The sequence below is a fragment of the Maylandia zebra genome, linkage group LG9, assembly GCF_041146795.1.
Source record: "Maylandia zebra isolate NMK-2024a linkage group LG9, Mzebra_GT3a, whole genome shotgun sequence".
Lineage (NCBI taxonomy): Eukaryota > Metazoa > Chordata > Actinopteri > Cichliformes > Cichlidae > Maylandia > Maylandia zebra.
This window is the reverse complement of record NC_135175.1, coordinates 23946624-23960400: the sequence shown is the minus strand read 5'-3', so window position 1 is coordinate 23960400 and position 13777 is coordinate 23946624. Positions and strand designations below refer to the sequence as shown.

Here is a 13777-nt window from a genome sequence, read left to right as displayed (position 1 = left end):
GACCTGTGGAGGTCACTGGCACTAGGACATCTAGTAGGGGCTCCTTTAGGGTTTGTAGCCAGTGGGGTGGGGACTACATGGCTCGGGCTTGTTCTAGCACATTTATGGATGCTCACTCAGCTTGGGATCTCAAGGGTTTTGACTGCAGTGTCATCATGTTGAGTTTTTGTCATCTTCCTTGAGCAGTTTTTGTGCTGTGGTGTGCTAGAGAGAAAATGCTCCCATCCACATGGATTCCAGGACTAACACTTTCCCAGCAGCAACGTTAAGCAACGCTCTGCTGGGAAAGTGTGTGTTTATTATTCATTCTTATTCTGTGCATATGTTCGTTGGGTCCATGTTCTGACTTTGTGGATGATTTGTAGCTATATGATAAACTATCTGATTAGCAAGTTGGTTGTCTTCACACATCCACAGAGAAGCATTTGCTTGATTACACGAGGTGCGTGTTCTCGGGTTGTGGTGTGAACCTAGCTCTTTTGACTGACTGAACCCACTCTCTACGACTGCCTCCACTCGACTTGGCTTATCAAGCAGCACCGTCTTTTCCAAGCGTGTAAGTGTTAGTGTGTGAATTTCTGTGTGCCACTGAGAGCTGTGGATAGGTGAGTTTACAGGCCTGATTATGAAGAGCTGTTTGGAAGATAATAGGTCAGAACATGAATTTGAAGCAAAGGACAAAGTGTGTTTATCATATACACTTAAATATTGTAGAATTACCATCAGCCAGTTGTTCCACTGCACTAAAGGTAAATTGCACCCTTTATAGAGTTGAATACATATTCAGGGTTTATTTTTAATAAATTAGAGCTTTTCACTAATCCTCTGTGTATGTAGGGTTGGGGGCTCTGTATATATAGCAGACTAAAGTAGCGAGGTTTGAAGGGAGGTTTTTTTGTTTTCTTTAACTCAGAAGTGGTTGGGAAATCCCAATTTGTTCCCAACAGGTCAGTTTTTCGGAAATCGGTCCAGAGTATATAATTTGTCGGTAAAATAAATGAGGCTGAAATACTATACTTGTGCACAGTGCCAGTTGTAGTATGATTTGTTTTACACCACTGAAGATGGTTAGCAGCTCGTGCTGCTCTCTAAGCCAGGTCTCATCAATCATGCGTCTGCTTTGTACACCAGGAAACTGTCAGAATATTGATGATGCAAGTAAAAAATAGCAGCACAGAGCAGCCCTCAGTCCTTTTTACCGTATCCCCCTTATCAGATATTTCATACGGTGATGCTGTTTCTTCACAAAGGAACCAGAGTGTGAAGAGGGAGGAAGAAACTAGATCTTGCTGTGAGGGGATTCACTGCTAATGAGACCAATTTCTCTCAAAGGACGTTTGCTGCTGGTTGTATGTAAAAATTTACTGGGGGAAAGGGATTAGCACATAATCTGCAGTTGTAGGGGACCCGTTACTCTGCATTTGTCTTGCTGTAGTGTTATAGAAACAGTGCAGCAGAATTGGAGCAAACATCCCAACAGTACATGTTCATTTGTAAGTCATGTAGTCATAACAGCTGAGCACAGAACAGTGCCTAATAAGGATAAATGAGTATGGGTTTATGGGGAGCTGTTGGCCTGTTATCAGACAGAAATGTCAAGTCGTTATATTTCACTTCCATCTCGAGTCTGACACTGTCTACTCTGACTCGGTGGGTATCTGGTTTTCTACAGCTAGTCTCTAGAGACCCCTGAAACTAACATCAGCCTTGCCAGGTAGTCCTTTAGGTAAATGTAAGTTCTCTTTAAGTTGTACTAAAATTTGTTTGAAGTCTACTGAATCTACTCTGACTTTGATATATTTGTTGTGTGTGATTGTTTTATTTGTGTGACTGTGATTATAACTACAACAGCTCTTTCATTTCACTGAGAACTTTTACCCAGTTTCTATAAGTTGTATTAAAAATGCTGACGTACAGAGTTTGCTGGGTTTCTAAAAAAAAGTAAAAACCTGCCAAAACAAGCTAACACTGCCTGTTTTATGGTGTGTAGCTTGAACTGTTTGATGACGGTGTTAATCTCGCCCATGGTTCTGATTGGCTTGTCCTTCTTTTGGTGCTTATTGGACCAGTGTTTTTTGTTTGTTTGTTTGTTTTTGGGGGGGTGTATTTTTAAATCCAAAAATATTTGTTTAATATCTCAATGAGGACAAAGCAGTCAACTTGGTGGAGTGGACAGATTAAAGAAGTCTGTAGCAAAGAAAGACAACTACTCTGACTTGCATCATAAAGTTTCAATTGCAGGTTTTAGCAGTCAGTTGTTTGATGGAGACTGAATTCAATAAAATAGCCATACATGGTACATACAAACTTTTCATTTAGCAACAATGTGTGAGGTTGTTATGCAGAAAAATATTGTTACACATTAGTCATTACTTCTTTTTTTTTACCAGTTAACAATATAAACCTGAGGCTACACTCCCACATACCAACACAAATCCTTATTTTAATGAGGACACACATATGAGCTTCCTTTTAGTGTTTACGTATGAATACAAACCCGACTACGCAAAGCAAAGTCGAAAAGGGACTTCAAAGCGATCTTTAAAGTGATTCTACTTTAGAAAGGTGAACAGGTAGAAAAGTCTGTCTGCTCATCTTTGTTACCTGTTGAAGTTCATGCTCTGGCTGCTGGTCTTAGGTCAGCATGCACTCAGCTTCCTGGGTTCTTGGCAACATTTATGTTAGCATGATGTGTTTGCAGAGTCTTGCAAAGAGCCATAATTGTGTTAGCAGTATAATGCAATAAAAATGCAAGTAATGTCCAGATCTCCTGTAGATCGCACTACCATTTTCCTCCTCTGCCACATGAAATGTAATCAGCTGATTGCAGCTTGAGTGAATCGTCCCAGCATGCAGATACCTAAAGAAACCTTTTAAAACAAGTCACGGCACAGTTGTAACTGCAATATAGTTACTTAATTTAGTGCAATAACACTCCAAAGGTTGATTCTGTTCATCTGGACGCAGCGTTTCCAGTGGGAGAAACGTTTCGTCACTCATCCAAGTGACTTTTTCAGTCTCACCTGACTGCAGTAACACATTATCCAAGTTCATTCTATCTAACATTCACACTCCGATGAATGCATCTGAGAGCAACTCGGGATTCAGTATCTTATTGAAGGATACTTGGAGCAGCCAGGGATCAAATGACCAAACTTCCGATTGTAGATGACCTTGTGTACCCACTGAGCTACGGCTGCCCCAACCGTTATGTTGTTCTTCTTATCTTGTTTTCAAGTAACCAATCATTAAAAATAATCAGGGATAATTTCCAGTGTACTCTTTCTTGCCGATTCCTCCCTGTTTTGGTTAGTTATCTTATTCAGTAGTGATGTCTGATATTAGTTACAGTTGAATAGTTCAAAAGTTTCCCTTTTATATGTTTTCCTCTCATTATTCTAAAGTTTATCAATGTTTTGGTCTTACTTTATGTGACCAGTGATCAAAGGCCAGTGAATAAATGCATGTTTGAAATGCATACCTCCTCTCAAAGCGACCTGCCACGAGGCTTCTTACCAAGTTTCTAACTAGCCTTTAATCATGGTGCACTCCGGGATCCTGTCATGTAATCGACAGCCAGTGGGTCCATCACCTCGATGGGATGGTGCACTTATCTAATGCACTGGCACATGGAATGCTGGGTAAACACTTTCTCAGAGGCCTGTCAGTGTCACCTTGACGTCCATGCAGCCAATCCCTCTTTTGCAACGGCAGAGAGATCATTAGTCCTCCCCCATTTCTGTCTCTCTCCTTATTTCTTTCATGCACACTTTCGTTGTCTGTTACAAATGTAGCAGGAGTCTGTTTCTGTCTAACTTTCCTGCTCACTTTGCAGTCATTCCTGTGTTCTGTGTTAAATATTAGTAACCATTCCTTGTAGCGGTCACACATCGCTCACACTTGGCTGTCATGTCTGCTCCCATTGTCTTCGTTTGATGAAGGAGACGCTGTTTGTGGAACGATGATTTAATTGACTTTGTGTAGTGGCTTTGAGTGAAGTGGCAGTGATGGACAGATGGCTGGGAAAAGAAGCTTTGGTTCCAGCCAAGAATGAGTCATGCCAAGCTTGAAACTGCAAGCACACTCGCTCAGCCTATTGTCAGCCCACTGTAGTCAACTACAGTCTGTGTGCCTGAGCTGTAGATGGCTTGGCATGAGCAGTAATCTTCCTTCTTCAGCAGGATATGAGTTACAGTACGGTATACTGACCACAGTATCTCAGTTTTACAGTGATTGTATGCTGCATCTTAGAATTTATGTTGTGGTTATTTGTTTGTTAAGTTAGCAGACTGCACAATAAACTGCTGATTTTTGATTCCTTCTTTAAATAACTTTTATCTTGGCTTTGCTCTTTAGGATCAGCAGTGCCCCCTTGCCCTCCAACTTTTAAGTGTTTGTTACTCATTTCTGATTGGATATATTTGCAACTATATCTTACACAATTGCCACATTATCCCATCAGCAAAATATGCAATTAGTGCTAGGTTTTTAAAAAAAAAAAAGCCTGGCAGATGAATAAATGAGCCTGGGTAGATGCACCTTTAGCTGCAACAAGCAGTTCATCACAAAATGCTGTCGGTCTCACCCAACTGAGATTTAAACTGGCATAATGAGTGGTCTCACTGTCGTTATTTCACTAATCTGCATATATACAATTAAATTGCCACCAGTGGAAGTACTAAAAGATAGAAATAACTCATATGGCAAGAAGCAAACACATTAATAATCCAGAACTGTGACAAAGTCGTTGTAAAGTGGGATGAAGGGCCCAAAATAAACAAAACAAATACCAGCACAGTGCTTTGCCAGCTGTTGATGAGTCACTGAAGGCACATGACAATTCTCTTCATCCTTCAGCAACAGAGTCAAGGAAACCCAAGCCGCTGAAAATCTCAAGAGAGAGAGAGATGAGAGATAAAAGAAGCAGAGTAAGAGGTCAGGATGGAATCCGAATGAATGGGAAAAGGTGAAATGAAGTGCAAACAGGAAAAAGGAATGTGAGAGGATATTTAGGAAACCACAAGAACAAGGGACATGAGTGCAGACATGAGTGAGAGTGCAGTGCTGAGCTTGAGTTAGGTCGCAGAGAAAGAATCGAGAGTAAAACTGGTAAAACTGACTAAAAAAAGGCCAGCGTGAGCACTTTATAGCCTGCTTAAATAGACTCCATGTTCTGCATGGCTAAAGCTCTCTTTTTTCCATAGTGGACATGTACTGTATAGAGTAGTAGCAGCAGACTCTAAAAATGAAAATAGAAGCTCTCGGATCATGAAGAGATTCCCTGGTGTAATGGCTTCACCCAGCGTAAGTGATTGTGTCAGATATAAGAGGCAGCAACAACTGAGTCAGCTTCCTCTTTCACTGTGGATATTTCCACTGTGATTTGTATGTTCTAGTGTAATGATCGCCATCCTGTCGCTCCATGTAGAGGTCAGTGGCGGTCTTGCAGCAAGTACCTCGGTCTAAATAAATTAATAAAGGTGATGTAGATATTTAAGGACCTCTCAATTCCCCACCTCCACTTTTGCCCATTCTGTGTGCTGCTTTTAAACAGCCACCCCTGAAACGAAACCTGTTCTCTATCCCGAGTCTAAAGCCATTTAAGCAGCTCTGAATCTCTGTATTAAATTTTCTGGCACAAGTTGACCAAAAACTGATGATTTCATTTCAGTAAGCATTTTGAATTTCAGTCTCATTTTTGCACTTGATATGATGTCAGGACCTAATTGGATACTGGATACTTCTTGTGGGAAACATAGATGTCGGTAGCAATTTTTGAAAACCATTCTAGTCTTTGTTGTGACAACTCGCAGCATAAATGAAAATACTTGACCTGTTGGGAATAGTCTCGGCACAGTACTAGCGTTTCACTTCCTCAAGCAATGCTATTTAGTACTCAAGTGTCTCGTATCATATTTGGTGGCAAATGTGATGTGATATGTGGCTTTTTGCAGAGCATCAAACTGCTGCGCTCGCTCAGATGTTTGTTAGCGGTACACCGAATTTTCATCTCCTTTTGATGGTGACGTGCTCACCCAATCTGCTGGGTGAGCCCAGATAGAAAGAGAGTACTTCTCCTTATGGATCAGAGCGACACCATACTGCTGTTAGATTATTATTAGTGTCCTGTGTGTGGTGACACAGTGCTGTCAGTATCACAGGTCAGGCGTGTCGGGCAGCCGGAGGCTTGTTCTGTCGCTGCAAGTTTCCATCAGAGCGCAGCCTTCACAACTCCACCAGCCTCCTCCCCGGGCTCCACAGCTCCACGTTCAGAGCATCTGTGCCCTGCCCTTAGAGCTCTGCGGGCCAGTGTTGAGCCACCAGAACAAAACATATGTGACCCTCGCATGATTTCATAGTGCTGTGGACTGGTCTACTGAACTGCTGCATTTGAGGATATGTCATGTTACGAAGGTTCTCATGACACCTTTTCTTTTAACTCTGAGTGTGCACTGGCTTTTGTTTTGTCCACCCTTTCTGTTCATTTGGTTCTAAACTATAATCAGATAAGATTAAGATAATTGGCCTTAACAATATACAATTACATTAATTATCCTTCAGCGTTTTCCTTTGTGTACAGAGTGTCACGAAGTGCCTGTATTGGAAAGACCTAAAGTAAATGGATTCCTGTCATTTGTTGCTTTTGATAAACACCAATGATTAGCGTGTCATTCAGAGACCTACAGTTAGTGCTCCTCAGGGAGTTGCTTCACTGGCCAGTTTAAATCGCTCGTCCCACAATTTGACCCCTGACTCAAATGAGCACAGTCTCCTGACAGGTCACACTGACACACATCATGTGTCAGCAGAGCAAAAAAAAAATCATTCTGAATAATCCTTCTGCAGGGTTTAACTTCTGCTAGTCCTATATGAGGATGGGAAATTTTTAATTAACGTTGTAATTATTCTCATTTGTCCTTTGTGGCTTTGCAGTGCTCTGCTCACATGTAATGAATCAGCACTGATCTGACAGGAGAGGATTTAGAGCAGCTTTCACCTCACAATCCCTGCTGCTGAGAGCAGAGGGAAGAAGACATAATTAAAAAAGATACAGTATATTAAACTTACTTCAGCATAATGCATACAGTGCAGTGCTAATTATTCTTCTTATTTTCTTTCTATAAAATGTCCAAGGTGGGCATTTGCTCCGCAGTTTAAAGTCCACAGATATTGATCTTTAGAAAGTGTGTACAAAGACACCTCAGACAAGAAGTTATACAGAGAAAACATGCTGTACTTGTTTCATTAATGTTGAAAACACTGGGTTTTTTTAATCTGTTTTGTTTTGTTTTTTAGACTCACAGGAAATATGAACATCGACATGTTCAACATGATTATCTACAAGCCTGCTCCTTAATTCCTCTAATTTCTTAAATAAAAAGCCAAGTGGTTCAAAGGCAAAGCTTCTTTTAGGGACTCCCTGAGCAGCTGACCTTGAAGTAACAATGATGCAGAAAATACCCACAATTAAAAAGCTGATAACAACAAATTTCTGGCATTTTTGCTTTGAAATGAAAATGATGAACTGACTGCCAGAGCAGTTTATTTTCTGTCAGTTGATTATATGATAACTTCCAGCTCTACCAACAGTTTTGTTTAGCTTTTTTTACTAAGCTCGTGTTGAAATTCTTGAGTGTTTGTTCTGATGTGTTGAAATGGTAACTGGCTGGTTTCTTCCATGCAAAAATGTGCTTCTTTTCTCTTTTCATTACATCATTGTGAAATATCCATGTTGGGTTTTAGGACTGCATTGTTTTTGTTTTTGTTTTCTTTTGTTTGGGTTTTTTTGTTGTTGATAAAACCAGCAGCATTTTGCTTTTCCAGAGGAGGGAGTACAACGAAAAGTTGCAAGAATAGATATGAAAGTAATTAAAGATGCAGTTTTAATGATGCATTTGCATTCTGACTTGTACTTTGGATCCTTCCTGAAAAAATTATGAGGTGACATCAGTTTCAGCAGCTATAAACAGCTCATATCACAGTGTGAATGTAGTGCGTTTGCACATAGAAGACAGCACGGTGCACGGTTGGCACATAAACAGTGTCCATATAGCGCATGCACTGCCCAGCACTGGTCACTGCAGAGACACAAGGAGCAGATGGACTGACTGTGAGGGGTAACTGAAGGAAAAAAATAAGAGAGGAGTGACAGAGGAGGAGGAGGAGGAAGAGGAGGAGAAGGGGTGGGTAGAGACAGAGATAGAGAGGCAGAATCACTGAAGTAGTACAGGAGGGCTTGTGAAGGGGAGTGAGCAAGACAAATACTGACAGGCTGAGACACAGAATGAGAAAGGGAGAGCTTCCAGCACCTTAAAGGCAGCAGCAGCAGCTTCATTAGTATCAGGAGGAGAGTCGGTCACATGCAGCCACACCGGGACTCATGTAGATAAACCGCTTTTACCCATCGCTTATGGAGCAGCAGCACAGGGAGTCTACAGTGGAGGACAACAAGGCTGGAGCCAGAGCTTTAAGGAGAGGATGAGAAGCATCACTGCAACCTGACTCACACCGGGAGTCAGCCTCAGCACCTGCAGCGGCAGACTGAGCACTCCGGCTATCAAGGAGACTGGGGCAGACGGGGAGAGAGCTGCTGAGATTATGCGCGGGGCAGAGAGCTCCTGTGGATTCCCCATCTTTGGCAACAGCAGCAGCAGCAGAGGGGGCAGGAGCTGTGGCTCTACAGACAGCAGCCGAGCTAGCTGGAGCTGCAGAAAAACAGGAAGCTCTAAAGCAATTCATTTATCCAGAGATGAAGGTAGCACTTACAGCCAAGGTGTAACAGGAACCAGCTGTCGATGTAGCCACAGTGTTGAATGTACCTGTAGCCAGAGCAGTGACGGTAGCTGCAAGGTGACCACAGCAGTGCAGTCAGGTGTAATTGTAGTAGTAGCAGGGGGGCAGTGGCTCAGGACCCTGAATGACCAGTGTGGCTGATGAAGGCCACCTGGATCCGCTTGCTGAAACGAGCCAAAGGAGGTCGTGTCAAGAGCTCCGATGCCTGTGTAAGGGGACTTTTGAGTGTGCTTACATCATGAAAATCAGTGTGTTCTGTGTGCGTGCACTTGTGTTTTGTGCGTCTGTGCTTCCTTCATGCATCCATCTATCAGTCAGCAGTGCTGGGGTCACTCTGGCATTGTTATGTATTGCCTGGTGATGATGAGAAGTTGGGTGCTGTTATCAGTTATGGCTGTCAGATTCTGGGCAGAGCTCCATATCACCTCCCTCTGACCTACTGGGACGGTGTTCTCGATCACGCTTCATCTTTAATCGTGACCTGAGTAATGATAGCAGTCCAGGTATGCTCACCTGCACTTTTCAAGTACAAAAAAAAAGGTTTATGTGCATTAAATAATAGTTATAGGCCATGATAAGGAGCAGCATTTTCCAAAGAAGTAATTTATACTGTAGGTAAAAATGTTTTGAAAACCACAGGTGGATTGAAAGCAAAAGAAGCCAATACAGCCAATACAATCTAGCTAATTAACGTAGTTTAAAATGAGCTGTTTATTTCAGGTGAGAGGGATGAGAAACAGAGAGGTGATTGATGTAAAGAAGGGCTTTGTCGTAGATGGAGGAGATAAATTTTAATAACCTTGTTTTATCAACAGCAACAAATCTCGTCTCTTTACTATAGCGTAAGTGGAGAGGAGGCACGATCATCCTTCGTATGTATGTGATGGCTGGATAATTCTAATCAGGCACAGAGTGAGGGAGGCTATTTTTAGCTCAGACAGAAACAGAGTGTAATGGTGCAGTGAGATGAATGAAAGACCTTGTGTGGGTGTCAGAGAAGCGTGCAGGTAAGGATAAGACTCATGCTGTCTTCACTTAGTTAAGAAAAACCCCGTTTTATCATATATCCTGATAATTACCTGAAACTGGAACAGATTTAATGTTGATCTGCAAGCGCAATATTTTTTTAATACCCACAAATAAGATAACAAAACTTTTTATCTCATATTTGTGTTTTTCATCTGTACGTCCGGATTTATGCCAGCATAAATGTGGCTACTAATTTCATGTTTAGTATATATCAAAATCAAATCCAAATTAACACATTTTATGAATGCATTATTTAATAAATTATGGAATAGAAGAGTATAATTTCAAAGAAAAAAATCTATATATAGCAGCTTATTCTGCTTCTCACTGGTTGATTTTTTTTTCTATACTTTAACTGATTTTGACAACATTTCCAAATGTCCACGATAGCTGACGTTAGGAGCGTGGCTATATCAAAATTAAATTTACATGTGTGTATCAGAAACTATATATTCCAGCTTGTTGTGGCTTCCACGATCAGTTTGCTGCTGCTATGCAGCTGTGTTTGATGTGCTGTGAAGTGATTTGTGTTGCACTGCTTCAACGAAGGGTGCTTTAAAACAACTAAAAAACTGCTATAATATCAAAATCAGGGCTATATTTGTTCTAAATATGAATTATGAGAATAAGACTCCATTCTGGATTGTTTCACAATCTCCTCCCATGAAACTACAATCTCCCTCTCATGATTTGGTGTGGCTAATCTACTTGTGAATGGCACGCGTTCCAAAATAGGTTCTATTCATATAAAGGTAATTTTTAACAAATGGTTGACCTAAAAAAAACATGTCATGTGTTTTATTTCTTCCTCTCATGCTTCTAATAACTTTCCCAAATGTCAGAAACCATTTTTTTCATGGTTGTATCTGTGAACATTTTTTAAGTGTAGAAAAAAAAGTGTGCCCATCTGTTAGATAGTTTACTCAGTAAGCCTGAAAACTTTGCTTTTTCTTTTCCTTTACCAGAGTGTTCTAACTATGTGTTAAAGCATGCAAGCATTGCTTTATCTTCAGTAATTATTTATTGTATGCGTGCATTTTCATTCAGCATCTAACAACTTGCTGTATATAACTTCTGGTGTAATGGTATGCGCTCAATGCGCTGTGCCCAGGAGTGTATGCTAGGTAGTCTTGTGTGCACTGGTATGTGTGAGTCTGCATGTTTATGAGTAGATTTGTGGCAACCACATATCACACAGACATACCGGGATCTGGTGTTCCTCAACATTTCCCCCAGTGTTTGACACAGAAAGATGACAACAAATCTGCAGGCAAGCAGCTAAGAGAGAGCTAAGTATAGACAAAGAGCTGCTATGATGTGATCGTAAGAAAGACAGTTTGTGTCCTTTGGCACTTTGTCTCAGAAAAAGAAGAAGTGTCAATGATTTTCTGTAGATTAGACCAGCACAGCCTTCCTTTGTGCTCAGGATCTGATGAAATCAACTGAGAATCCTTTGAGTTTAACACGTCAGTCTGTGTGGGGGCGTTCGCACATTTCTAAGTTGCACAATCTCCAAAGTTTAACGTATCATCAAAGAGCGAGGGGAGCGAAAAGTAAATCGTTTTCCTCGGTGTCCTCAAGATGCTAAGAATCTCAGCACGTCTTGGCTGATAAAACCGGTCATTTTTAAAGTGTGAAACCAAATGGACAAGCTCGTGTTTCCGTGCTGTTGTGTCACTGAGTTTTTACTCCTTGTGTCTTCTGCAGGGTTCGGCCGACTCCTACACCAGCCGTCCATCAGACTCCGATGTGTCCCTGGAGGAAGATAAGGAGGCAGTCCGCAGAGAGGCAGAGCGACAGGCTCAGGCGCAGCTTGACAAGGCCAAGGTTGGTATTCTAAACCCTGAGGTCAGTGACTACCTACTAGCCTCAGTAACAGCAGTTTGTCATCAGCATTTTATAAGTTGCACCAAGTGGGATTTCCAAATGTGAGGAGAGCAACCAACACGAGTTTGTGCTTCTCCATGATGTCTGTGTTTGAGTTGAAGGCACCAGGACTGGTTTAGGTGCTGGTGAAGTTACCTCTCACTAGAAAGACTTCTTTTCTTCTAAAAGATGATGGGAATCCAAGTTGTTTATCTTCTCATGGGCTTGTCACGATGGATAGGACATGATTGAGTCATTGTGAGTTGTTAAGGTCAGATGGGTTGACATGGGAATGGTGGTTAAATTGCCTGGGATGGGATCTCAGGGATGCAGAATAGATTAGTAATAGTTGGTCATACATGGACTCCTTTATGTGTTTATACACAACTCCATATTTAATTCTTAGGTATTATTAATCTCTGCCTGTCTTCTACAGTGTGTCTTTTGTTCTGTCTCCCTTTTCTAACTCCCAGCTGGTCGTGTCAGATGGCTGCTCCTCCCTGAGCTTGGTTCTGCCTGACGTTTCTTCCTATTAGAAGGGAGTTTTTCCTTCCTGCTGTTGCCAAGTGTGATAGTGGGAGGGATGCACCGCTGGTACATAAATACAATTGAACTGACATTTCTCCTCTTTGCCCAAAATGTGAAAATATTTGCCCTCAAAAGAGTTTCCCCTTTCCTGTAAGTGCAAATACACAGCTGAGTCCTGTCCTGAAGAGGTGGTTCTGCAGTGTTTTGCACCTGTGAAGTTGTTTGGTTTCTCCTTTGTATTAGTCCAAGGACTCCTCACAGCATTGCTCAGCTTGTTTTTTCCCGGTTTTGGGATGAACCAGTTTTTGTCTGAGGGTTTTGCTGGGACTGAAGGTCACCAGCATGTTATGCTTGGACAAACGATTATTCTGTGTTTCTCAGTCAAAGTCAGAAGTTTTCTGAGAATCTTGTGAATAACTTGAGAACAAGGTGGCATAGTATTTTGAAATCAGTACCATAGGTGGATCTACTAGGAGACTGAGAGGTAGGGCTGGTGGCTGCCAGTATTTATTTCCATGTCTCTTAGCTGACTTGATGAAGGCCCAGTTTGGATTGCCACATGTTTTAAGTGGTCTTTTGATGTGTGTTTGTTCCTTTTCTTTTCTCTCTGCCTTAAAGGGAACATTCTCTGCTTGGTGGTGTTTGTGTTCCAGTGGGTGGTGGGATTCAAAGAGCAGGTACTGGTGTGTGTGTGTGTGTGTGTGTGTGTGTGTGTGTGTGTGTGTGGGTTACCAGTAACCGTCAATGTCGAGGCTTCTGTCCTTCTCAATGAGCACTGCACAGTTCGTGAATGGTAACCTGTTTTCTTTGGTATCCGCTGTGGTGAACTTGTTTGTGTCTGCTGAGTTGATATGTTCAGTAAAAGATTTTGACTCGGGTGATTTTTTTAAACCAGTAGCTACGTGTAGTTTCTCTGAAAGAGCTCAAAATTCTGCTTTCCACTTCCTTCAGGTACAGTTTGGTTGCATGAGCTTCATGCTTTGAGAGTAAAAACTCATATGAAAAAATAGGGGCTCCTTGATGGGTCCACTAAGCTTCCAGTAATCCCCATTTCACATTCTAGCCAATGGCTTTACTTACTGATTGATAGAAGTAGAAGTGAAGAAGCTAGCAAATATCTACAGATGTAGTAAATGTTTTAAAATTAAACAGGCAATTAAAAATGCTGATAGATCTGTTTACAATAAAACTCTGCACCTTCAGGAATAAGGTTTGACTGTGTTTTCAATTCATTTTAGTCTGACATAAACATGCGATGGTTAGGATTAGGGGTAAGACACTGCAGTCTTGGGAAATATGGAAATACAAATGTGTGTTGTAGAGAGAAAAATTGGTTTATTATGCTTGAATGAATGATGGCAGGCATCACACAGATTGTAACATAAACTTTACACTGCTCTGTTTGTTGTTGAAAAGCTGAGTCCGCTTCCTTTTTGGCTTCTTTTCTTAGTTTCCCAAAATTTTTTTCACATTAAAAAGCAAGCAGCTACCATTTTCTAAGTGATAGGGGGCCACAAGTCAGGATACGGTAGGGGGCAGGGCCAGGTAAAGGAAATAGTTT

The 13777-nt window shown here is 41.4% G+C and overlaps 1 protein-coding gene across 11 annotated transcripts in view; it reads left to right on the top strand.

The window, feature by feature from the left end:
• The window catches only part of cacnb2a (calcium channel, voltage-dependent, beta 2a), a 72345-nt gene that overhangs the window by 35232 nt on the left and 23336 nt on the right, over nucleotides 1–13777 (top strand). For 9 of the 11 annotated variants that reach the window (XM_004546854.3, XM_004546856.3, XM_076888199.1 and 6 more), the window contains one exon: nucleotides 11530–11649. In XM_004546854.3, coding sequence (XP_004546911.1) covers nucleotides 11530–11649 — 120 coding nt within the window. Of the gene's footprint in view, nucleotides 1–8220; nucleotides 9003–11529; nucleotides 11650–13777 lie in introns of those variants that run through there. The other 2 variants (XM_004546855.3, XM_004546859.3) reach the window with 2 other exon arrangements.